This window comes from Podarcis erhardii, assembly GCF_964252035.2.
Source record: "Podarcis erhardii genome assembly, chromosome: 3".
NCBI classification, from domain to species: Eukaryota; Metazoa; Chordata; class Lepidosauria; order Squamata; family Lacertidae; genus Podarcis; species Podarcis erhardii.
The window spans coordinates 99,482,191-99,510,069 of record NC_138507.1 but is presented as its reverse complement, the minus strand read 5'-3'; the positions used below and the strand labels follow the sequence as shown (position 1 = coordinate 99,510,069).

Below are 27,879 nucleotides of genomic sequence, written 5' to 3'. Positions count from 1 at the left end.
CAGAAGAAGGGGAAAGGTGGGCCTTTGCTCATCAACAGTAAGTGGACTGAGTGACTACCTGATCATGGTATGGGATCTAGTGATGGAAGGTAGGTAAAGGTAAGGCAAAGGACCCTCCAGCTTCTGCCAACCTAGCAGTTCGAAAGCATACCAGCGCAAGTAGATAAATAGATGGAAGGGCTGTAGCTCAGTGGTAGCGTATCTGCATTGCATGCAGAATGTCCCATGTTGAGACTTTGGCTTCTCTAGGTAGGGCTGTGTATGTAACCCCACAGAACAACTGTTGGTCAGTATATTCAGCACTGAAGTACGTGAACCAAAGGTCTGACTGTGAACTAAGGCAAACCTCCTTAGAAATCCACTGAAAATGCGAGTAAAAGTGACATGATAAGAGTTTATAAAATTATGCATGGCATGTCAAAAATGGTTAGAGAAAAGCTTTTATTGTGTCTCTCATAACACTAGAACTTGGGGACGTCCAGGGACCAAGAAAAGAAAGTACAGTTGTATCTTGAATCCCGAATGCCTTGCAAGTCGAATGTTTTGGCTCCTGAATGCCGCAAACCCAGAAGTGTGTTTTCCTGTTTGTGAATGTTCTTTGGAATCTGAAAGTCTGCTGCAACATCCATGGGTTCTGATTGGCTGCTGGAGCTTCCTGCAGCCAATCAGAAGCCACGCTTTGGTTTCCGAATGTTTTGGAAGTCGAACGGCCTTCCGGAACAGATTTTGTTCGACTTCCGAGGTACCACTGTACTTTTGAATGTAGTGCATAACTATGGCACTTGCTCCCACAGGAGGCAGTGGTGGCCACCAACTTGGATGGTTGTACAAGAGGATTAGACAAATTCATGAAGGAGAAGGCTGTTGAGAGCTACTAGCCATGATGGCTTTGAGGCAGCAAGGCTTCTGAATACCAGTTTCGGGAAATCATAGCAGGAGAGAAGGCTCTTGTGTGCGAATCCTGCTTGCTGGTTTCCCCGCAGGCATTTAATAGAGTTCAGGGACACATTTCAGCCACTCAAAAGCACACAGGGGGTGAAGCAGGACCACTTAGTGGGCACAACCTGGAAAAAGGGGTGTGACCTGGGCAGAGTTTCAAGGACCAGGTAGTGAGGCCTACAGAACCGAATCTGACCCCCATACCTGATGTTCCTCATCCATTCTGTACCCTTTTACTCCACGTTCCCCTGCCAACTGAAGTTCAACTGGTGGCCATGCCAAACGGGGAGTTGCAGAGTTGCGGCATCAGTCTCCTGGGATGCCCTACTGATAGAAGAAGAAGTTGCTTTCTGGCTGCTCCTAAAAATACGGCATTTTAATGTCAGCTTCTGCTGGTGGCTAATAGCTTGTGCTGTTGCCTGCTGTGCTAATGGCTTCGAGCTCTTCTTATTTATCTGAGGTGCATATGTGTGGATAACTGGTGCATTGTTGTTGTTTTTTGTTACCACTTTTGTGTTTTGTTTGTTACCGCTTTTCTTGTACGGTATCTGGGATTATGCTTAACTTTTTAAAAATATTGTTGGCCAACACTGCTCACTGATTGATTGACTGAGTACTGTTGGCCTCTTTGAAGTTCCAGCAGTTGAATTCCATCTGCATTAGTACTACTTGAGTGGTATTAGGAAGGACTGCGCCTTCCTTCCAAAACAAATAAAACCACGGCGTGAGTTTCTGGCCCCGTTGGAATGAATGGGCAAGGATCCCGCAGACTTCACTTATGCCAGAATTTCATGGCTAGTCTGTAACACTTGATTACTTACCCATTAAAGTGGCATTATGGAGACCTTGCAAGTCTCGTAATGGGAAGTGTTTGGCTGAATGAGGTGTCTCAATCTTTATTCCATTCAGGGCAGATTTTTTCTTTCTTTTACAAATAGTGCCAGTGTGTTTTACTGGTTAAAGTGTTGGAATGGGATTTGAAGGACTTACATTAAAATCCCCAGTCAACTGTGAAGCTCACTGGGCTTTAGCCCAGTCACTGTAGCTCTCAGACTAACATATCTCACAGAATTGTTCTGAGGATAAAAAGGGCAGGACCATATATACTACCTTGAACTGCTTGAAGGAAAAGCAGGGCATAAATTTCAGGTCACCTCACTTGGCTTATGTGGTGGTGCACAACTCTTCAGTTTTAGGAATATGCCTAGCTGAAAGACTAGTGTTTTTGGTTTTTGTGTGTGACAGTGGCATCTTCTGCAACATGGTGATGTTTTGTGTGCTACTTAGATCTATCCATCTTTTTCTCTCTGTTTCTTTTTCTAATCTTAAATTCAGATCGCCACATTTCTGCAGCAATGTGCATTTTTTAAATTTTCATCCTTATGAAAAGTTGTTATTTAAGGGTGAATTTATCCTAAGAAACACATTTTTTTAAATATCCAGTTTGGAATAACATACACATTTCTGCAAGCAATCTACCCTGGTATAATGCATTTTTGGATGTTTTTTTATGTTCATTTTTATACAAACTTCCCTCCTAATTAATGCATTTTTGTAAACATTTTCTGAGTGGAGAACTGCATCGCAAAATTTGAATAAGGGCACATTTGACCTGGTGGAGGCTAAGGCAGTTTTGTTTCCCAGTTAACAACTTGGCCTATCATAAACATAATATAGTTTATACCTTACATTTAACGAGCTGCACAATACAGCAATAATGCTGCTAAGCCTACTTTCAAAGGGGCTGTGGTGATAAGGAATTGCATGGATGAAATGCAACTGTTGGGAAATGGCTTGAGGGCATCTGCGACACAGTTGGAGCTGACTCATCATTTCCTACGGCCATCTCATAAATGCAAACTAATCACAGTTTTGCACATGCTTTGACTTTCAGATGTGTATGTTATTGCTATTTCAGAGTAGGGTGGAGAGGGCTGTATTTTTTTATTTGCTGTTTGGCAATGTGTGTGTGTATGTGTGTGTGTGTTAATCAAATGGGTTATTGCTACCAGTAGAGCGTGGACATTTTGCATGAGGGCGTTTGAGTCTCCCCCAAGTTTGGGGTTTATTTTTGTATGTGGGGATTTGTGTACAACTGTGTGCTGAATACCAATGTGGAAGTGGCATGCTAAGGAGAAACAGCAGGCTTTTGAAATAACTGCCAACAGCCCTCAAGAAGAGTGAAGTATCCTCTTGGGCAGGCTTCGCCAATCTGGTGCCCTCCAGATGTTTTGGACTGCAGCTGTGTTGGCTCAGGCTGATGGGAACTGTAGTCCAAAAAAGGGCACTAGATAATAAAATCATAGAATCATAAAGGGACCCCCCAAGCTAAGGTTACCATGTTTTCTTCCAGAGAATCCGGGGACACTTTTTTTTTTGAAAAAAGAAAAAAAGTTATTTTTTAAAAAATCATTTAAAAAAAAAGAAGAAGTAATATCTTCTCTTCTGGGTCTCCTCTGCCACGCAGCCTTCCTCTGGACCCTGGCCTGATTTCTTGGAGCGCTATCTGCTGTGGAGTAGGCCTGGGTTGGGCCTGGGCTCGGCCACATGTCCTTGCCCTCTCAGTGCTCTCTTACCTCTCCTCAGTGGCGGTGAAGGAGGTGAGGACAGGTGACCCCACCTAGGCCTGAAGTCACCTCCCCCAACCAGGCCTCAAAACTGTCCGAAATTCCTTTTGTCTTCTAAAAATCCAAAACAGCTTTTCTCTGCTCTTCTCTGCTTTTCTCACAAGATGCATAGGCAAAAAGGTTATTCTTTTCTCAGTACGAGAAGGCTTCAAAAAGCTAATGAATAGGCTCTGTCATTGCCAAGAATACTCAAGCCTGAGAAATGAATCTTATCTCATTCAGTCGCAACATCTTTGAACACTCTGAAACCCCTTGGCTTCTCACCCCGCCTTTCCTGGGAAGAGTCCCAAGACAGGAGCTTTCTGTTCATTCTCAGAGGAACTCATGGGGCAGGACTCCTGAGGGAGGAGAAAGGGGAGGGAACTGGAAGGGGAATATATACTCTGTGCAAATGACTGTGAACTCGTGCTTGTTTTGTGAACTATCACACTTGCTCCTTCTACCAGTTCATGGATGGTAGAATTAAAGTTTTTTTCTCCAAAACTATTCCTTGAGTGTCTGTTGACTCCCATTTTCCCTTTCCTGGGCGCAATATTTTTCCCACCCGAGGGCAAAGCCTCATAAGACTACAGCGGCAGTGGCGCGGCAAGGTTGGGCCTCCCCTCTTTTTTCTCCTTCCTCTTTCTCTCTCTTCCTTCTCCTTCTCCTTTCCTCCTTCTCCCTGCTTTGGCTCCAGGGTTTTTACTGGCCCTGAAGCGCCGCTGGGCAGTCTGCCAAGTGGCCAAGCACTCTCGCTCCTGGCTCGGTTTGGGTCATGGGGGGGGGTGCCAGTGGTTCCCCCAGTTGGGCATCCCCGGTTCTCCCTCGACAGCAGCAGCGGCAGTCTCAGCAGCCTGGAGCCAGCCTGGTAGTGCAGTTGGCTCTGGCTGGCTTCAGGAGCTGCTCGCTGCTGTGGCACCCGCCATTTTGCCTTGCCGGAAGTCCCCATATGATGTATCTTGTGCTTTTGAACCAATCACGCAACATTCATACCCTACTAATAAATCTACAACACTTAAAATATAAATCCAGGGACACTAAATTAAATCCGGGGACATTCCAGGGACAGATTTTGTCCGGGGACAGATTTGTAAATCCAGGGACTGTCCCCAGGAAATGGGGACATCTGGTAACCATACCCCAAGGGCCACCCATTCAATGCAGGAATCACAGGTAAAGACTCCCTGATGGATAGTTTTAAATCACTGCTGGAAGGCCCTGCTCCCTAATCCGAAGAGTTTCACCTAGAGGATGGCCTCTTTGAAAACGAAAAGACGCAGCCCAGTGTTTGAGATTTGGAGAGGGGGAAGCAATGCTGAGGCCTTCCTCCCGGTAGAAGGCCCAGAGCTCAGTTGGATTTCAAGCTGTGTGGGCCAAAACAGGTCACCTGTTGTCACTGTGACATCAGGTGATTGCCCCCATCGTCTGTCAAACTTGACCCACAGCATATAGGGGAGATAAAAACCCCTCCAACTGGCAGGATCCTATTGTAGGGCCTTCCACATCTGTAGGGTACAAAAATAGGGGTTTTTCAGCTTCCTCTTGTAATATTTGCTTTATCGCAATCATTGCAATTGTTCTTTTTTGCACTTTCCCCTGATTTGAATCCATCCTTCTTTCTGCACAGAAGTGTACAGAAGTGGATACAGTATTGTGTGCTTGATTAGACCTGCAACGCCTCTTGTTGATGGAAGTGGAACTCGTAGGACTCTTCTCAGAAAGTGCCCACCCGCCTCTCCTCTGAAAATATTGCTTCTGTGGTCTTCTGCATTTATTAGCCTGAATCCCCCCCCCCACTTTTGCTTATTCCCTAAAAAGCTTTTGATTCTGCTTTCTAATATAGTACACTTGCATATTAAACTATTTTCTTTCTTAATTTTTACAGAAGTTTTGATGTTGGACTGCACACATTTCTTGTCAGGTAAGTCAATATTTATTATTTGCCGCTGGATTCTGTTGTATATCAAAGTCATTTCAAGATAATTTTCCAAACTCTGTGTTGGCAAGCCTTCTGAGGAAGTCCGCCCTCTGACAACAGTTATACACTGTTGGATCACCTTAGATTATGTGACTTTAAACAACCAGCTTCCATCAGTGGTATGGCTTCATCGTACCACCTCTGATGGTTTATTGTTCATAGTTATGCATTCTAAAGTGATCCAACAATTTGTGTGTGTGTGTGTGTGTGTGTTTGTCACTTTCCTCCCTTAACAAATTAGGACATCACATCAAGAAACATGCAGGTGATTTTTCAGTGCTGTTTGAAAACAGGACCTGATTATAACCTACAACTCTGACTACCAGAGAGCAAAGTAAATTGAAAGGTCTCCTAATGATTCTCACAGTAAGGTTTGTTTATCTATTTGAAGATCTTGGCAGAGAGAATGATTTCCTTTCAGAGGCCGAATGTTTAAATAAAATTTGGAAAACGAACAGCGAAATATCTTGTTAGTTTTTCAAAAAGTAGGCAGAAAAATCCTACAACCATGACCAAAGATGCACCATAGTTTATCCAATTTTGGAATAATGGAAATACTTTTTTATTATAATATTTTTATATATTTTATTATAATATTTTTATTATAATACAGTAAGTTTATTCATTCAGTCAGTCATTTAATGAATTGCCTTTATCACCCTACAACCAAAAATACAGAAAACAACAAAAGACACATTTGAAAACAATATGGATAAATGCAGATACCTAAAAGACAAATAATCCCATCCAGCTGAAAAAAAAGTTAACAAAAATATGTGTATGTGTACCTGTGGCAGGTACCTGGCAGAAAGATATCAAAGGCTGTTACTCTGCTATTTTTTGTTCTGCAACTATTTAGGATCCTCACTTGACTGAGGTGAAGAGGGTATATATTTTTGCTTTCTGCTAATGGAAAAATAGATAGGTGCTTTGCAGTCTTGCTTCTCTGTGCTTTATTAAGATTAGACATGCATGATAATGGGATTTGTGGGAATATTTTCATCAGAAAAGAGAAGCTACTTCATTCTTTCCAGGTTTTGCAAAGCCAGTTTATGATGTCGGTGTGACTGCTGTGCTTTTATGGAAATTCATAAGCTTCTGCGTCTTTTTTTATTTATATATATATAAAAACTCCACTAGAAATGAGTTCTTGAATATGTGAGATTATTTGCTCCTGTGATGCAAAAGTCTGCCTCCTCTGAGGTTTCAGTGTGCTATGGCTGAGGAAGAAAAAACCAACTAGTGCCAGGGGATGTTATGTGTTTGTGGTAACAGGTAGTACTTTAATCTGTTCAGAAAGGGAGGTGTGGTGGGTGTCCGATCCTGGTATCCAGTAAAATGTGGCCATATTTAATGGTGTGTGTAGGAGACACCAAGGCAGTGGAAACTAAGCAGCAAAAGAAAATAGCTTCATGCACTGAAGATCGATCTATCAAGAGATTGTTATGAAATTAAAATAACAAGAAATATAATGCTTTTGGAGGGCTATTTACTGAGACCTTTCACAGACAACAGAAGAGGTACTAGTGGGTAGCTTTCTCTTTGGTTTGATGTGGATGACATGCTCTTTCTTACTCAGGCAAGCCTGCTTATGACTTCTAGCTCTAAACACAATGGCAATAGGAACATAGGAAGCTGCCTTGTACTGAATCAAACTATTGGTCCATCTAGCTCAGGATTTTTCTAAACTGACTGGCCGCAGCCCTTCAGAATTTCAAATGAGGAATCTTTCCCTGCTCTACGTGGAGATACCTGGGATTGAACCTGACGCCTTATACTACTACTGCTACTACTACATTATTTATATCCCACCCATCTGGCTGGGTTTCCCCAACCACTCTGGGCAGCTCCCAACAGAATATTATTAATAATAATAAAGCGATAAAACATCAAACATTAAAAACTTCCCTAAACAGGGTTGCCTTCAGATGTCTTCTACAAGTCAGATAGTAGTTTATTTCCTTGACATCTGTTGGGAGGGCATTCCACAGGGTGGGTGCCACTACCGAGAAGGCCCTCTGCCTGGTTCCCTGTAACTTTGCTTCTTGAAGTGAGGGAACCGCCAGAAGGCCCTTGGTGCTGGACCTCAGTGTCCGGGCAAAACGATGGTGGTGGATACAATACACCTCCTCTTCCACAAAGCTGCAGCCATGTTTTCGTATCACAGTGAACCATAGTTATGTGCTATGTGAATGACCAGGGTACACCACACTACAGGGAGCCTTCAGTGCTCACATTTTCCTTCCCTGTATTCCTCCCTCATGGTTGGGAGAAAGAGTTCAGGAGGAGTCATTTCCTCTTTTTGCTCAACTTCAGTTTGTTATTTTCCAGACGTACAAACGGGTTAGTGTTAATTATGCTTTGTTTCAGATGAGCCAACTTGAAGACATTTTGGAGTTAATACTACCATGCTCTCACATGCGATTCATCAGTCCCGTTGATCAGGACTGACAGCACATACCGCTTTTGAGATGGTATTTAATATTTTAGTGAATTGTTTGATTGTGCCGTAACCATTCCAGTTCCTTATGAGGTCCACATCCACTTAGCTTCTGATATAGTATCTGGTGATCCCAGTCCATTCTCTGGACCCAGTTGCTACTTGTTACCATGTTTACTTTTAGTTTAAGGATCATGGCATAGAAAAGAGTGAGCTTTCATGTCTATTTTCTTGTTGTTATCTCTTTCAACATCAAAAGAAAAGAAAAAATTATGGAAAACTGTTTCGATGCAGCACCATCCTCTGTTTGTTCCATTCGAATGAAGCACCTGTGTGTAAAAGCAGAATTTGTCCTGCAAAAAAGAGTCTGTGTAGAGTTTTAGGTGCATTTTCTCCTTCTCCTCCCCACAACTGCACTAAGGCCAGAAGATACAAAGGGAAGTGTCTTCCAGCCTAGTTATCCTTTGTTGTCATTCTTTGTGTTTGGGATTGGCACTCCCACAGGGTCCAGCCTATTCCAGTGCTGCCCAAAAACTAACAGAATTTGGATAATGAACCATCTGTTGGTTTGCTAAGTGCTTTGTGCCTGAAATTGGCAAAGGTAAGGGGAAGGAAACTGCTGGTTAGTCAACACTGTCTACCCCCGTTGCATCAGAAAAGTGGCATTGCGCAGCATAGTCAGTGAGTATAGAGTACAGTATATTTATTTCTGCTTGATTTTAAGGAGAAAGTGTACATGCTTTCTGTCTTCCTTCACTATGTAGAAGGCTTCTCTATAGACTCTGAATTGAATTAGCTGAATTGAGACAATTGGAAATGAGTCACAGGCTTCATCTCTCTTTGTTCTCCTTCTTCTCTTCCCATGCATGGTTACTTCTTGGTTTGAAACCCTGGTTTGGAGGACTTGCTCAAAGCATGGTTCAGAAGTAATGGCAAACTGTGGTTTGATTAAAAGAGGAAATCAAGACAGGAGGAGGAAGTAGTGTTTGGGCTGCGGGTGAGTAGTTCTGGAGTCCAGGAATTGGGCGGTCAACCTGTCCTGGATGGGACCCCACTCCTTTACCTTTGCCAGTTTCAGGCATAAAGCAAACTTGATTGGCAGCCACAGCTTGATTCTTGTTTCCAGTCCTGGTCTGAAGGGCAAACACATAGCATTCAGTTTGCTTTAGATCCAGGAAAAGAAGGGGACCTCTGTGTATATTGGGAAGACTGAGTGTGTGACCCAAGACTTGTTGATGGCAGGTTTATGTGGCGCTAAACTATGATTTGGCACTCTGTGTTCATTAACAATAGCGGAGATTTGCTCAGTGAAAGTTCTGTTGTGGTATTCTTGAAGCAAAGTGATTGTGAAAGCAAAGTCAATATGAACCTGATCAGAACCCGGATGAGAGACCCACTAGGAGCTGCTCTGAGTTATTTGAAAGATAAAGAGTGGGATGGAAGTGAAATAAAAATATAAATGAAACTGAGAAATATTTGAATCACTAGCACTGCAATTATGTTTTACTCTTCCTATATCTGTGAATGATCATAGATAAGCGGAATAGTTCTACTGTGTTAGAATGCATCACCTGAGATCATCCCGATTATAGAAAATTGGACTAGAAGATATGTGGTCCTTCCTGCTCTATAAGTATCACATTATTACAAATATCCTAAAGTGAAATTTCCACATACTGCAGGAATGTTGAATTTAAATACAAATGATTTTTTTGTTATCTAGGAAACAACAAAAGGACACCATAAAAACTCCTTCTGTTATAGTTTCCCTTTATAGCCTCAAGAGAATGAATTCTAAGCCACAATTTAAAAAACCCCAACTGCAATCTGTTTGCTATATAGTGAATTAGCTGATGAGCATGTTGCAAAAATAAACGTAACATTCTTGCATCAACATAAGCACATATTTATGTAAATGCAACATTTTAACTTTTGAAAACTGATGGAGCGGCAAAGTCAAGATTAAGAAAGCTGTAGATATAGTCATGCTTGTGTCATCTCCTTGGCTTATGAATTAAAGGTGCTTTAAGAGATCCAATCCCCCCCTGTTATTAATAAGAGAAAGTATACAGCTTGAAGCATTTCTGGTAATTTTGTAATAATAGTGGCTGAAATCCAAAGGTCCATGTGTATCTATTGGAATTTTTGCAGTTCAACACTGAAGCTGAAATGGAAATCAAGGGAACTCTGATGGCCTGCAGGAGTTTATGGGAACTTGCATCCCAGCAAACAGATCTGCCATAAGACATTCTGCCACAGAGACAGAGCCATGTCACTACCCTGCACGCTGACCTCCATCCTTTTTTTTTTTTTTTTTTTTTTGACATCTGCTTGGGTATGCCAAGGCTCTCCAGGGCCTCCCATCCAAAGCATTGTTCTTATAAATGCCCTTACGGAATGTCCTTCTAGAGTGAGGCATTGTGGATGAGGCAGCCCTGAAGAATGCCTGGGCTGCTGTGGTTTCGCCACAGTGGGAGCAAATAGTGTTTGAAGTTTTATGCTAAACTTTAAATAGTGTTTGCTATGGCAGTGTAGCAGTGGGCCATATGATCTCTGAGGCTTTACCCAGGACACTTTGTTCTTCTTCTTTTTAAAAAATATTTTATTTATACTTATGCATCATACAAACAAACTCTCATTTTTAAAATATTTTGAAAATATTTTGAAAAACAACCCAACCAAAATATTGCATTGAGTGTAAGAAAACAAAACAAAACCTGCAACAACAGCAGCAAGGATACTCGTTGCTAAGCATTGGAAAACCCAAGATTTACCCACACTGGAAGAATGGCAGATGCAACTGATAGACTACATGGAGTTGGCGGAGATGACAGGCAGAATCCGAGACCTGGGAGAGGAGACGGTAGAAGAAGATTGGAAGAAATTTAAGACCTACCTACAGAAATATTGTAAATTGTATGAATGTTAAGAAGGATGCTAGATCATAAATAATTTGGCACCATCAAGCTAGATGAAGTGAAATATGAAGATAAGTTAAATTTAAGAAAAGACAAATTTTGGATAATTATTAGGCTAAATTTAAATTTTTTAGATCTGAATAAATGATATCTAAAATTAGAGATATAACATTGGAAAAATAGATAATAAGAATGGAAATAAGGGGATAAATTGCTGGTTGGATATTTATAAATTAGGAACGCAGGAGCGGGAGATGTGAGGGAGTCCAAAGAAGTTAAGAAAATATGTTATGATATGTGTTATTTTGTTTTTTATTTGTATGGCAATTTAAAAAATCTTCAATAAATATTTATAAAAAAAGAAAAGAAAACAAAACAAAACCCCAAACTAAATAATATAGAAATGTGTCTGATTTATGTTATATATTATAACAAACATGGGTTGCAGAATTTGATATTTATTAGCATGGAATCCATGTCAATAAAAGTTCCCTGTATTTTATGCTAGTGAAGTGTAGAGTTTTTTCTTTTGCTGCTTTCTGGCTCCTGTTTTGCATGTAGTTAGCTGTGCGCTGTCTAAAAGTGATATCGGTTCCCAAATAAGTTATTTTCAATTGGTTGTCTGTAAAGTGCCTTTTGTCTCTCTCATTTTAGTTTCATACTCTTTGTCTCTCATTTGGACTTTGGCAGACGGAAGACAGCTTATGCTTCCAGGTGATTAGGATTCAATTGACGTAGAGCTCATTACTATGCTGTCAAGCCAGCCAATTGGTTTCACAATTATTTCATAAGCGTGGACTTGTACATTTTCAGCACGCTTTAAAAAGCAGCTTGTCAGACTTGCGCAATCATCTGTTGGTGAGGGTTGGACGTGGACATGAGCAGAAAGAAAATTGTGCAGGAAGAGGGGGGGAAAAACAAGAGTTACATGCATCTCGCTAGTTCTGGTAAATGAGGCTTGTATTGTATATTTGGACCTTTGCACTGATAGCGGTTTATGTAAATTTGCTTTGAAATAAAGGATATTGAGAATATGATGATGATAAAATTGGTATTCCCCACCCCCCCTTTTTAGCTCTTAATTAACAGCTGCATTGAGGTTTTCTTATCTAACCATCAAACCCCACTTCCATGTTTTATTTATGATCTTCGGTTATTGGTTTTTGGTTTTAGTTATCTGTCTCGGGAGACAATGGAGGAGTGTGCCTTTGGGGGTGAATAATAAAAATATTATAATAATTTATTATTTATACCTTGCCCACCTGGTGAGGTCAAACTGCTGGATGTTTGCCCTGCCTGCTGTGGCTGTAGAGACCGATGCGGGAGAGACATATTTTGTTGTAGGTGGGGCAGATGAAGGCATCCAGTTGTGTTTCTGCATTTCTTCTCTCTGTGCTCCTCCCAGGGGTCAATAAGGTAAATGGCATTGTTGGCACAAAACTCTGACCAGCTGCACTATCCGAATGTGAAGGCACTTACTCAAAGGTCGGATCACGTTTGACTGCAGAATCATCCCCATTGCTTGTTTCTGACTCTTCAGAGGAAGAACTTAACTGCTATAGCTTCCTTCCAGTGTTAAGCTGAGCTCTTCACATAAATATTTCCGTTCTGCAGGACAAAACTGGCTTATGGAATGTGCTCAGAAAACACACAGGAGACTAGAAACCTGGAACCACCAGATTTGTGGCCTGTAGAGGGCAAACGTATCTTCTATGAATGCATTCACACTATATGTTTTAAATGCCATAGTACCACTTTAACAGTCATGGCTTCCTTCAAATAATCCTGGGAGATGTAGCTTGTTAAGGGTACAAAGAGTTGTCAGAAGACCCCCATTGCCCTCACAGAGCAAAACCTCCAGAGTGGTTTGACAAGCTCTGTGAGGGGAATAAGAGGTCTGTTAAAGTGTTATCACAGTGCTTCAAATGTCCAGTGCAGATGTCTGTCAGCCTCCATGTCTTCTCTTAACTGCTGCTGTCAACAGTATTGAAAGTTTCTGAAAGGTTAATGGGGTACAGTTAAGCCTTTCACTCACCAAACACATATGGTCAACTGAGGTCAAGAATGAAGACCCACCACTATACCTATTTATCTGTGGTCAGTCTATTATCCTTTCAGAATCTGTGAAGTAACTAACTACTCCAACCCTCTTCCTAAACCGAAAGATGGAGGTCCTGGGCAGATATTACTGTGCATCACAATCAATAGATGTCTCTGCTTTGGGCAGCAATAGTGAATTTTGAAAGTTGTGTACAAGAGCTTGATAAATTTGGGAGGCTGCCATATTATCTTCATGCAGTATGTGTGAGGTAACTTTGACTTGCTATTACAAGTATTGCTGCCACTAGAGGGAAACCTTGCATTAATATTTTAGGGACCTACTTAATCCTGGGCCTGATGCTTGGTGGTGTCAAACAACACTCTCAGTTGCACTGGAGACAATAGGGAAACCTCCCTAACTCGAAGCCTTATTTCCCCTCCTCCTGTCGCCCCATTTCCTAGTACTCTGACATAAATCAGAGTTGGCTTTGATTGGCACCACAACAGTTTCTTCTAAGTTCTCTGGAACTGGATGGTGAGAAAACTTATCAGATGTAGAAATCAACTGAGCATCTTAAATTAATCTGTACTTTCACTCCACTCTGTACAAGTTAAGAGTCTTCGCTTGATTATGTGAACTTGCATGAAATTACAGGACCATGATAGGAACAGAATCCCCCTCCCCTTTGTGAATTCAGACAAGATAATTTGTGGCATGTGGCAGGCAGAAGCTCAGCTGGTCCAGTTTTCTGTGCTGTAGCAATTCAGTAGGCCAGGCACCTGCCCTTCTCTGTTTGCTGCGGTGCTGAGTCATAGCAGTCTTTTTGAAAATGAAGAGAAATATATGATGTGGTAAAACTGTTGCCTCAATTCTTACTGTGTTTTAGTGAGTCTCTTGGGCGTGAGGGATTGCATGGTAAATGGGTGTACAAAGACTGGTTTATAATTATGGAATACCCATATACATATTAACAGAAAAATAAGATAATATAAATGTTACAGATACAGCAGTAATATAAATATATTGCATGTAAAACATAGATATTTCAATTATACTTATCTTTCCCCCCAAAGCTATTTCTTTTTAATATAGTTTATTATAATGCAAGAATGAACTTTAAATTCTTGAAGTATTTATATACTCCATTTACATCATCATGAATACCCTCCCATAACTATTTTTACATGGTATATTGCTAAACGTTATTTATCACCATTTGGTGATTATGTCATAATCAGTATTTGTCTGCATGACAGCTATGTTGGCAATAGTCTGAAAACCTCCTGAATATCAAAAATCGTTCTGTAGCTAGATGGTTATATAACTTTTCATAATAAATATTAGCTAGGATAGAATGTTGTAGCAGGGATGCTTAGGTTTGAGGTCCTACATAATCATAAGTTGGCCCTACAACCACAATATTTTCACAATATCATTTTTGCCTGAGGTATCAAAGGGTGAAGAGCAAAAGGGCTGTGGAAGACAGCACTGATAAATAAAAGAATGGGGCTCTTCTTGAAGAGAACATGGGCCAGTCAAGTGGGGTGGGGGGATTATTTGGTGGCATGGAGGCAGAAATTGAAGATCTTGTGATCTATCCACTTACTCAGAGTAGACCCATTAAAATAAACATGGATGGCTAACTTTCAAGGGGTTGGCTCTGAGTGGAACTAAGTTGGATACAGCCCATTGGGTAGTACAGTGGTACCTTGGTTCTCGAACAAATCAGCTCCCGAACGCCACAAACCCGGAAATAAGTGTTCTGGTTTGCGAACGTTTTTCGGAAGCCGAACATCCGACACAGCTTCTGAGGCTTGCGATTGAGTGCAGGAAGCTCCTGCAGCCAATCGGAAGCCACGCCTTGATTTTCGAACAGTACCGGGAGTCGAACAGATTCCCGGAGCAGATTAAGTTTAGCAACTAAGGTACCACTGTATTTAATGCTGGTCCTGTTCAGAGTAGACCACCTTGAAGTTAATCACCACGACTCATTTGGGTGCAGTCATTTCAGTGGGTCTACTTCGAGTTGGACTTACAGTGGTACCTCTGGATACGAATTTAATTCATTCCGGGGGTCCGTTCTTACCCTGAAACATTCACATCCATAGGCGCCGCTTCTGCACATGCGCACGGCGGAAACTTTTGTGTTACTTCCGGGTTTGCTGCATGCGTAACCCGAAGGATACGTATCCAGAGGTGTTCGCAACAAGAGGTACCACTGTAGTTGAATACAGCCTGATGGGAGGGATTCAACATAGCACTAAGGAGATTGCTTCAGGAGTGCAAGCATTTCTGTTAGCCTGTTGGAATTATCTTCCCTCCTCTGTCACCACATGGTGGGTTTTTGTGTGGGGGGGGTGTTTTTCCTGACCTCCCACCAACCAATTTAGAGCAGCGAGGGCAAGGAGAGGGGTAAATGCCTGTTGTACTAGCAAAAGTCCTTGAGCGAACATCCGCTAGCAGGACCAGTTAGTTGAGTCTGACCCGCCATGTTTGTTTCTATGGAGAGCCACTCAAGTTCTAGTTGGACTCCCCAGTACAGCCAAGGCTAGGGGGATCATGGGAGTTGTAGCCCATCAACTTTTCTGTTCTGCCAAATGGGAATATAAGAAGGGAAGACTTGTTCTGCTGGATCAGGTCCAACTAGTTCAGCACTTTGTCTTCAGTGGGACCAGCCATATGGACTTGGGATATTCACAAATGTAGCATGAAGGATGAATTTTGTGTTGCTTATCCCCCAGTATCTGATAATTAGAGAAGTAGTTCCTCCGAACATAAGTTTCCAATCTTCCTGATGGTAACTAATAGCCATTGGCACACCTGTCTAATCTGTTTTTAAAAATCCATCTGTGCCAGTGCCCCTTGCAACATCTTGGGGTGATGGGTTTCATAAGCTAATTATTGCCTTCTGAGACGGCTTGTGTCGTTTTGTTTGTCCTGTAGCTACTGTCAATCAGTTCCACTGGATAACTGAATCAAAACTTGATAGGGTAGCAAGTTGAAACGACTCTTTCCAAGTCATTTTTCTCAAGCAGCCTTTAGCGTGCTGGGGGAGGATCTGCATGTGGACAAATAAAACAAATATTCAAGTATACTGCATGTAGCTGGAGCGCTCTATGCAAAGGGCAACTCAGGTCTCATCCGGAAAGTACCATAAAGTGGCCATAACCACATCCAGCGTGGAATAAACAATAAAATACAAAAATGCATCAAGTTCAGCAAGACTGCTTTCATTCATAAAATTTATGCATGGCTTGATTGTAAAACAACAACAAGAACCTCAAAGTACCAGTGTGGTGTAGTGGTTATGAGTGGTAGACTCGTAATCTGGTGAACAAGGTTCACGTCCCTGCTCCGCCACATGCAGCTGCTGGCTGACATTGGGCTAGTCACACTTCTCTCTGAAGTCTCTCAGTCCCACTCACCTCACAGAGTGTTTGTTGTGGGGGACGAAGGGAAAGGAGAATGTTAGCCGCTTTGAGACTCCTTCGGGTAGTGATAAAGCGGGATATCAAGTCCAAACTCTTCTTCTCTTCTACTTTTGTGAGTTTCAGCTCTGCTATTGGGGGCTCTCTCTTGCTGGGGAGTGTGCAAAGCCACGCATTGTGAATCCAGGCACCAAGCCAGTTCTTTTGTTTTTTACCTCACATGTGTGAGTCACAGGAATTCATACATTCCCCCCCCCCCCCCACACACACACTGGATGGATGCTGCAAACAAAGTAATAAAAAAGAGACACGGGCAGCTTCTAATCCACATTAAACTCCAATGTGAATGAGCTCCTGGGTGGGAGAAGTCGAAAGTAGCAACAAAATGGCTTCATGGTAGTTAATATAGTCAAATTCCTATGACCTTAAACAAGTTTTATTTCATTAGTTTACCACAGACCATTAGCCAAATTGTTCCAGAAGTTCTGTTGTTCCAAAAATTCTGCTGTTACAGAAATGTGACATAGTCTCTCCCAGCCTTCACCAAGCTGGTACACTCTACACCCCCCTTCCCCAACCATTGACTGCTTGAGAATTGTTGATGGTCTTGGTGGGTCACGTAATGATTTTTCTGCCTATTGTAGCAATTGTATTGCATTGTGCTGGAGGCTGTATTAATTTTTAATAGTATTTTGTTATGTTTAGGTTTGCTTTCCATAGAATTCAGTTCTCAATACAATAAAATAAAATACAAGAAAAGAAAGAAAAGAAGCCATAAAAATACAATTAAAACCAATGAGAATATTTAATGTGGACATGCCTTAGACTACCTGAATGAAGCTTGTGGACCACAGTTTGTGAACCTCTGCTATAGATGCTCCTGGCTACAATTCCTGTACTGTCTGGGCTGGATCATGGTTGCAGTCCAAAGTATCTTAGGGCACTTTTTACTATTAACAATTAACTATGAAGTAGTTAATAGACAACATCAGGAAAGAATTCAGGTGGCTGGTTGAATGAGTAATTAATGGCAGTAAATTTATGTAAAAAGAATTAAGGAATAAATGGGAAGTCGGGTGTAAAAGATAATGAGATTTTTTACTTTTACTGTAACATGAAATTGTAACCACAATTTTTTGTCATAATTTTTATCTTAATAACAGACTGTGTAAATTTCATTTTCTTTCCTTTTCCCTCCCCTCTTAAGTTGTACGCCCTTTTCAGTATTGTTCCTTAATTTAAGTACTGTATATCTCTGGGTGTCATGGGTTATATAACATGCATAGGAGACATTGTCCCTTTTAGCTTTTATCATTTAAATGACTAGAACTACTAATTGTGGAAGACGAGTGCCCTTATTAAAAAAAACCCATTTGTGTCACCTTCCTTTACTTCTAGTGCAACGTTTTGGCACATTGCGTTCCAAGTATGTTATTTAAAAGCATGCTGTCATGTCCAAATATAGTTACTCCTGACATTATTTACATGTACATCTACTATCTGGGTCACTTTGCCTTTTCTTATGGTTCCATAGCAGCCGTATTTCAAGCGGGTGGACAGTCAATGTGTTAGTTCCCGGCCTATGCAGTGTGAACCTGAGGCTAAATTTGGTTTTCTGTTAATCCAAACCCTGTTTTTCAACTAAACATCTAAAAGTAAATCAAGATTCTGCTCTCGTGTTTGTAGAGACTTGTAGAAATGGAGTAGGAGCTTTTGTGCCTTAGCTCTGTTGTTTCTCCCTCGGCAGAGAAACACAGGAAATTGCTTTATGCCACAACGAATGTCAGCCCAGTGGTCCATCTTATTATCTGGGGAGCCTCCTGCCCGTGAGCCAATCCATGGGAGGCCATGGGGCACGCACAGAGAGAGAGGAGAGCGGGGGAACTTCTGTTGTACAAATGAAAATCCTTCCACTGATGGAATGAGTTAGCTGCATATAACTCAGTCTTTTAATTCAGAGTAGTGTTTTCCAAACTTGAGTCTCCAGCTGTTTTTGGATTACAACACCCATCATACCTAGCTATCAAGACCAGTGGTCAGGTGATGGAAATTGTAGTCCAAAAACAGCTGGAGACCAAAGGTTGGGAAACACTGATTTAGAGTATTCAATAGGGATCTAATCTTGGCAGGGCTGGCCATGCCATTAGGCAGAGTGTGGCGGCTTCTTCAGATGGGGCATGCTGGGGTGGGAGTAGAAAGTGGCAGAGAAACAGTGGAGGGGGAGACAGTGTTGTGAGTTCCATGTAGCCTGTCCTGCACCCCCTAAACTAGCCTGCTAACTTCTGATATAGTGGACAACAGTATCTCAGTGTTGGAAGAGAGATTCTCAGTCTGATGGGCAGTTATATTTGAGAGGGCAGCAAATGGATGTAGGAGTATCTAAAGCAGATACGAAGCAGGTCTGGATCTGATCAAATATTATTGATACCTTAGACGAGAAGCTACCATGAATTGATTTAAAATGAAAAGCACTCTGTTGTGAATTAATACAGAGATATCCTGATAGTTTTCATTCTGCAGCTTCTAAGATTATTCCCTTAAGGGAATGCAACATGGACTTCTTTCCACTCCTTAGTTCTACACTAAATACAAGCACTTTTTAAGCCCATACTGTTCAGAGAACTCTGATATTTTAGATTGTACGCCCATCCCACATTTATGAAGTTCAGTCAGGCAAGTCTAAGAGTTTTCATAGGAATCATTAACTTGTTTCAGTCCCTCCTGGACATATGAAAAAGTTAGCACAATGCCTTCCTGTACAAATAAACATGTACAGTGGTACCTCGGGTTAAGAACTTAATTTGTTCTGGAGGTCCGTTCTTAACCTGAAACTGTTCTTAACCTGAGGCACCACTTTAGCTAATGGGGCCTCCCGCTGCTGCCGCACAATTTCCATTCTCATCCTGAAGCAAAGTTCTTAACCCGAGGTAATATTTCTGGGTTAGTGCTAGTTTCTTCCAGTAGCACCTTAGAGACCAACTAAGTTTGTTATTGGTATGAGCTTTCATGTGCATGCACACTTCTTCAGATACACACACATGTGCATGCACACGAAAGCTCATACCAATAACAAACTTAGTTGGTCTCTAAGGTGCTACTGGAAGAAACTTTTTTATTTACAGTGGTACCTCGGGTTACAAACGCTTCAGGTTACAGACGCTTCAGGTTACAGACTCCACTAACCCAGAAATATTACCTCGGGTTAATGACAAACTTAATTGGTCTCTAAGGTGCTACGGGAAGAAACTTTTTTATTTTGTTTTGACTATGGCAGACCAACACGGCTACCTACCTGTAGCTAGAACCATGTAAATTAATTATGTCTCCTCCTAATGAAAAATGTTTTGCTCTTTCAACATTAATATTAATTGGTTGTGTTAATTGTCTCCTACACCCATTTTATATGACTTCTCATTGGGATTGCAGTGGCCTATTTATCCATTGCTCTTTTCTGTTTCAAATAAATATACAATACTTTTATTTTTAGCATTTTAGGAGAGCTTCAGCATTCACCATGTGCATGTCACAATGCCAAATATTTAAGCAGCATCTAAATAATGTGCATTTCAACGGCAAATTTGATCATTTAGGTCACTTGTCAGTGAAAACACAGAAATAGCTTGCTGGAAAAGATTGAGCTGTGCCACCTCTTTGATGTAGGAGAGGGAAAGTGTCCTCAATCTACTGTTCCCCCTAACTATTAAATACCTATGAAAATAACTTCCCCCTCCACTAACAGCATTGAACGACAAGCAGCATTATTCATTCCCAACAGGGCAAGGAGGCTGTTTCCACTAGCTGCCTGCCGTTAGCTCCAGCTGCAAAAAGTGTGAGCCCACTCCGAAAGTTGGCACGGCTTCCCACAAGTGCACAGTTCCAAAATGCCAGGTGCCTGTGTATAAATATTTAATTGGTACCTTTTTGTTTTGCAGCAATAGCCCAAAAAGGCGCAGATGGAATGAACTGAAACTCAATTATAAATAAATGTTTTATGTAGGAAGGAAGGGGAGAGAGAGAGAGAGAGAGAGAGAGAGAGAGAGAGAGAGAGAGAGAGATGATACACACAAGACTGCAATCATTTTTTAAAAAAATGAATGCAAGGATGCAACACCTTCTCTACAGCTCTATTTCCTGTCCCCATTCATTTGTTTAAAGGCTCAAGGCAGGAAAATGTGTGGCAATAATCAAGACAGTTTCCCCAAAACCATATGGTTTGATAAAAATTGTAGATGATGGGGTTTTTGGGGGGTGGGTAAACTAAGAGGCAGCTCTTTTCCTGTGTCAGCTGTGCACTTCTATGCGGACAACGGAGTTGCTTCCTTAACAATAGTTAATGATTGTCCTGATCCAAACCAGTCATAATTGTTGTGTTATTCAGGTTGTTCCTTGGCACCTGAGAACTCCAGGTGTGACCTTACTCCAATCAACTGGCCTGGTTTTCACATCCCTATTATTAAGGAATAAAGACACTCCAGAAATCTCATGAAGAAAATGAATGCGTTAAAAATTACAGCGCTTTGAGAATGATTTAGAAAGGCTTAAAAAATTACTAAAATTGGAGGCAACTTCATTATACTTTCTTTAAAAACGGAACAGAGATTGCATCTTAAAGGCAAATTATTTTTCAGTTTCAAAATGAGAATAATCTCATTTAAGAATCCTCTACAGATGTATATATGAGTCACAAATTGCATTTCTACACAGGACAATGCCCTTAATGCTTTATAGTGTTAGGGTGTTTGTTTTTTTAAAAAAATGTTTTATAGAAAATAATACATTATTTGAATTTCAAAGCACATGAAAAATGAGTTTTACATCAGAAAGAAATGCAGATGAAGAAATACATTTTTTGTGTGCAAAATACCTTTAGTAAAGAAATGTATGGGATTTCCGGCTTTTAAAATTATGTGTTAAACTTGCCATTAATGTGCTACGTGTGTAATCCCTGGGTGGTATCCAGCTTTCTCATTCTGGTACCACAAGACAGCAGTCTCTGGAAAGGGAAAAAGGTGTGATTTGGCCCACCTTTAGAACAGGCCCCGCCCACTGCTGGTTTCAGCCCTCCCAGCAAATTTTCCCCAATGCACACAGCCCTCAAAAGAAAACAGACTACCTACCCAAAATATATATGATTAGGATGAAAATCTATGGAAGGAACTGGACCTTAGAATGTAAAGCCAGAAAGGCTTAATTTCCTCTAGGATGGAAATCTATGGAAGGAACTGGACCTTAGAATGTAAAGCCGGAAAGGCCTCTAGCTGCTATGACGTGCCAATAATATTATCAAGGCTCTAAAAAGGAGACACATCAATAGAAATTAATCCTACTTCCTTTGGAAGGTCTAACACAACGAGATCTAATATGTATAATTAAATGAAGTGCTGACTCAACAAGCAATCTCATTAACATTACTTATTTGATTGCAAATAAGAAGGCTGACTGAGTTAAATCATTTGGAGAAACACACAACAGGACAGCGCATGTTTTAACCATCACTCCTTGCTCATTACAGTGCACTTCTGTTTTACTGGACACATACTTTTCAAGTATCAGAGAGGGTTTGAATAAGCAACAGTCCTTCAGTTAATACTACCTGTGTCAAATAATCATAATCTACCTGATTACCTAGTTATACCTATCCTGAAGCTGAGGCTCCAATACTTTGGCCACCTCATGAGAAGAGAAGACTCCCTGGAAAAGACCCTGATGTTGGGAAAGATGGAGGGCACAAGGAGAAGGGGACGACAGAGGATGAGATGGTTGGACAGTGTTCTCCAAGCTACCAACATGAGTTTGACCAAACTGCGGGAGGCAATGGAAGACAGGAGTGCCTGGAGTGCTCTGGTCCATGGGGTCACGAAGAGTCGGACACGACTAAACAACTAAACAAGAACAATCTGGATCTTCAGTATGACTTCATGTCCAAACATGGCATTGAAACCACCTGGGTCACCCTAGTTGATGACACTTGTTGTGGAAGATAGAAAGAATATAGTCCTGCTCATTCTCCTTTAGGTCTTGGTGGCTTCTGATACTACTGACCATGGTATTTTTCTGAAGGCAGCCCAGGGAGGTTGTAGGCATTGTACTTAAGTGGTTCTTGCTCCTACCTCCAGAATTTTTTCCAGAAAGTAGTTATGTGGTACTACAGTTGAGTGGCATGGGAATTGTCCTGTGGTGTCCTGCAGGGATTCATCTTCTCCCCTGTGCTGTTTAACAACACAGCTAAGAGCTCTCATCAAGCGATTTGGAGTGAGGTGCCATCAATACACAGATGAACGCCAAGCTCTGTTTCTCTGTTCCATCTGAATCAGGAGAGGAGGCTGAAATGGTAGACTGGTCCTTGGAGGCAGAGATGGCCTGGGTGTGTGGCAGTACATACCTACCTACCTACCTACATCAATAATTTTCTTGTTTGCTGCCTTTCTAATGTTCAAACCATGCTTCGATGCTGCTTACAACATGAAAAAGCACCTAACTGCAACATAACAAAAGGAATCCTAAACAATAAATAAAACACTTTCTTTAAAAAAAAACACCCCACTACCAAATGGAACAATTTTCATAAAAATCACAAGATCTAAACTAAAGATACAAAAACACCACCAGCAGCAACAGCAACAACCTCCTCAAGAAGCACCCCCCTCCAATAAACTGAAGCTGAATCATGATAAGACAAGGCAGAGATGTTATGTGTTCAAAGTTCTTAATTCCAGGAGGAGAGGAGACGGCCTGTTCTGAGTGGGGTTGTACTCCCCGAGAAGAAGCAGGTCTGGTGGGAGGAGAAGAGAGGGAGGAAGTTCCATTGTGCATGTGGAAATCCTTTTGCTGACAGAATGAGTTAGTTACATGCCACCCTTTGCCTTTCCACCTGGGGGAAAGCTTCTAACAACCATTTTTCTATGGCTTGTATGTTCAAGGCTATCCTAGGCTATTGCTATTTGTATTACGTGCCCCACCCCCAATGAAATGAAATAAGATGAGCTGGAATTACTTTAACTTGCACATGGAACAATTTGCCCTGGGCCCTTTTGATAATAGAAGTGGCCATTACAGGCCTCCCTTATTCCTACCTGCCCACGAATGCACCTAAAACAGTGAATTGTGGCAAGACAGCATGTGCGCCAGCCCTTTGCTGTTACCAACTCTGTGTTCTTGAGCATGAAGGTTGTCTGTGGTTCTGATCTTAATTTCCAGGTGTCTGCTCCAAACACTGAGGGTTTAATTAGCTTGTCCCAGTACACAGAAATGCAAGAGTCGTTTAATTCAGAGTGCTGTTCACCTTCAGAATTGGCGACAATGCTTAAGATAACGTTTGTCAGTGCGCATTTATAAATGTGCGGTGCCCTGTGATAAATTAGTGTCAAGTGCTAACATTGCTTTGCGGTATAAGTATGTTGGATTGGCCTACAATAAGTTTGAGGGTTTTCTTTCCAATTCATAAGGAGCAGTTTCCTCTTGGTGTTTTAACTCTGTTTGTATTTTTGTTTCGTTTATTAATCGCTTCGCATGAGGGACTCCAAAGCAATTTATTATACGGTAATCCTTCATCTGAAGACAGGAGTGCCTGGCGTGCTCTGGTCCATGGGGTCACGAAGAGTCAGACACGACTAAACGACTAAACAACAACAACAACAAATCCTTCATCTTGCATGGGGGTTTGGTTTCCAAGGGTTCTTCATATACACAAAAATCTCATATAGCCAAACCCTTGAACCAGCCCATGGCTAGCAGGTGAGAGGGGTGGGTGGAGAGAGAGCTTCACCAGCTCTTCCTGTTGGGCTGAGTGGGCCTTGCCCTCGAAGCAAGACCAAGATCTTGAAAGCTCTTTTTGCATCAAGTCTGCTTGGGGTTACCTGGTGTGAAAAGAGCGCACAGACTCCAGAAGTCTAGAGATGCTCAAGCGAGAAGAAGAAGAGAAGAAGAGTTTGGATTTGCTCTCCCGCTTTATCACTACCTGAAGGAGTCTCAAAGCGGCTAACATTCTCCTTTCCCTTCCTCCCCCACAACAAACACTCTGTGAGGTGAATGGGGCTGAGAGACTTCAGAGAAGTGTGACTAGCTCAAGGTCACCCAGCAGCTGCATGTGGAGGAGCTGGGAAGCGAACCCGGTTCACCAGATTACGAGACTACCACTCTTAACCACTACACCGCACTGGCTCTCAGCGAGATCTCACAGGAATGCAAATTGCCCCACAATATCTTGCGAGAGCATCCTAAGCTAGACTTGACTTCCTCAATTTCAATCAACCGTTCTTCAGCTGCATATGGTTGAAATCATGCAAGTCAAATGCACATAAAATGAGGGGTTACTTTATCTGAAAACTATATATGAGAACAGTTTTAAAATTTCATATATAAAAACATTTAAAAAAATAAGAATGAAAAAAGAAACCTGTTTAAAACATCATCACCATACAGCACATACATAAAATTCATTTATGCCCAATGCAGATACCAATTTGGGGGGGGGGGGATCTCAATTTGAAGGGCTGTTGAGGGGGAACTCATAGGTGGGGCTGATTCATATGTTTGTGACAGATCTGTTCTGTGAAGTGTGGTGCAGGAACAAAGCTCTGTAGATGCAGACTGAGAAGCCCTGGTTGCAAACCCATAGGTTGACATATGGTGGGGAGCTATGGCCAAATGCCACTTTCTGCTTCACACTTTATGGTATTTGTTCTTCCAGTGTGTATGTAAGCAAATGCTCTCATTGTGTAAGCAGAAGTGGGGAACCCATGGCCCACCAGATGTTTGGGACTACAACTCCATCACCTCCAGCATTTGTCCATGCTGCCTGGGGCTGATGGAAATCATAATTCCAACCACATCTGGAAAGTCACCTGTTTCCCTTGCCCTTGGTGGAAAGTGTGAATGGGCTGCTGAGTTCCATTGCACATTATTGACTGGATGCAGCGTTGTAAAAGTGGAATGTGGCGATCCTCATGTGCCAGTCCTCATGTGCCTGACGCTCCAGCGCTTTTTTGTATGTGTGGCGTTTGCCATTTGCAATCATTAGCGTGTGAACAATGTGGGTGTAAACGACTGCCATTCTCATTAGCTGACTTTCACACCCATATCAGACAGGTGTAAGCTATTACATGGGGTCTGAGGCAGAGGAGAAATTAGATCCCCTATTCATGGCTGGATAATCAAGTGACTTGGCTGATCTACATGGGATTTGGGAAAATGTTGACAGTTTAGCAGATTGGACTTTTTAAGTGACAGATGGCACTGAAATGTCGAAGTTAAAATATGCATGTTGGGGACAGGGATGAGAATGTTGAGAAAATGCTCCACACAAAAAGGTTATTTTTAGGAAGCAGGTTTTTGAGGACGTTGGGTGGGTTAGGCCGATTCTTGTGTGGTGGCAGAGACGACACTTTCCTGGAGCGATGTTTTGTATTTCCAGGTTCAGTTGTAATTCTAAAGCGCTTCAGAGTAAAGGAAGGGAAAGAAAGAATGCATGTTTGTCTCTTGGAAGAAGCAGTTTAATTTTGTATGTTATGGACATCTTTGAGGAGGTGGGGGATGCTTCCAATGCTCTAAACTTGGAGCACTAAAAACTGACCTTGAAATATTAAACATTGTTTAAAAATAAAGATTTTCAAAATGATGTCAAAGCATGGTGATAATCTCCTGGTTTTTTCACCACTTTAAAGTAACCTCTGTTTTGACTAAGCTGGGAATGGGGGAGAAATTCAGCTTTTTTTCTAGAAAAAGAGGTGCTGAAACCCACCATGAACACCTCCCTTGTTCTTTTATAATGACAATGGTGCCCACCTATGAGGTGCCGGAATTCAGCCAAAAAATGCCCCCTGGTTTGGTTTACTTATTCATCATCTGATCACTCTTTTTGGACTAGGTGGGCCTTGGTCTGATCCAGCAAGGTAATTCTGATGTCCTTGCAATCATTTTTAGTTTAGAAAGTGCTTAATTTGACAGGCCCAGAGAGCTATTGCTTGGCTTTTGCCCTTGGTTAGCTTTGGCCCTCACTTCAGTTTGGCTTTGGCTTCCGTGGGATTTGGCAGCAAGTATAAGCTATTGCCTTGTAAATGAGGAATGGAAAGAATAGGTGGAACAATGGGCATTCTAGGGCCAGATTGTTGTTTTAAAATGTTTCAAGTTTTGAACATACACATCCTTGCGTCTTATTTAAAATGTCGACATTGGTGCCTGAAGAACATGCTAGAACATGCTAGAAGTCTCTCTCTCTGTGTATTCTGTGCAACTTAGAAGCTGCTGTAAGTGCTTGCTTTTGTCAATAAAGGATTTTATCTGTTTGTCCTCCTTGGCTGGGTGTGTGTTGACACTGGCCCTATTACAGGTGCCTCATAATACCCATTTCACATTTGTAAGAAACAAATATTTTAGTGTTGTAGCAGCTACACTTTGGACTGTACGCTTCTTGATGCCCGCTAGAAATCTTTTTGGTTATGCAAACCCACCCAGATATGTAGAAATTTGATGTGTGTTTTATCTGTTTTATTTCATTGCTGCTTTTACTTTTTTTAAAAAAAAAGAGTTGTTTTTACAAACAATTTTGTTGCTTAATTCACTTTGTAAACTGCTTTGAGGGCTTTTTTAAAAACAACAACCAAGCAGTGCATATTTAAATGAACGAATGAATGTGTAGGCAGTGGGGCCAATTCATAATCCTGGGCCAGCCCAACCCTTCTCTTCCCCCAGAATTCCCCATTTCAAGCTTTCTGCTGATGGATGGACAGGAGAGCATCAGCAGGGTGGGGAATCTCATTACCCTATGCAAAGGTATTCACACCTTGGCGAGAGAGGATTTAGGAATGGCTTAAAGACTCCAACTGGCATAAAACAGAAGAAGAAGAAGAAGAGGAGGAGGAGGAAGAGTTTGGACTTGATATCCCGCCTTTGACTCCCCTTAAGGAGTCTCAAAGCAGCCAACAATCTCCTTTCCCTTCCTGCCCCACAACAAACACTCTGTGAGGTGAGTGGGACTGAGAGACTTCAGAGAGAAGTGTGACTAGCCCAATGTCAGCCAGCAGCTGCATGTGGCGGAGCAGGGACGCGAACCTTGTTCACCAGATTACGAGTCTACCACTCTTAACCACTACACCACACTGGCTCTCTTATCTCATATATTATAATGAAGTATAGGGTACACGTGCATTTTGGATAACACCATGGGAACACGGATCAAAAACCCAGCACTGGAAATGCAGTGAATGCACAGTAAGCAGGAGTGTGAACACATCCTTAGTTTCTATGCTGCAGTGTGGGAAGAAGCTTCATCACCTGGGTTTGGGTATGAACCTGCAGTGGGTTACTGGAGAAGAGATAAAGCTTTTTATGACTGCTAGAAGCCTGCTTGGTTCTTACACCAGTCATTGAGGAGGAGCTTCCACTTCCCTCTGGCCGGATATAGAAACACGCTGGGCTACTAGAGAGGGGCCAAGAGCACCATACTTTTTCTGATCACCTGCTTACTCAGATCTGATCACCTGGATGAAATTCCTATGGCAGCCATGTAACTGATTAAACCACAGTTTCTTG

The 27,879-nt window shown here is 41.7% G+C and overlaps 1 protein-coding gene across 1 annotated transcript in view; it reads left to right on the top strand.

Moving 5' to 3' along the window:
- Nucleotides 1-27,879, top strand: part of HHAT (hedgehog acyltransferase) — a 172,848-nt gene that overhangs the window by 58,419 nt on the left and 86,550 nt on the right. Inside the window, 1 exon segment of the mRNA XM_081854801.1 lies at nucleotides 5,431-5,466. Within this exon segment, the coding sequence (XP_081710927.1) occupies nucleotides 5,431-5,466 (36 nt within the window).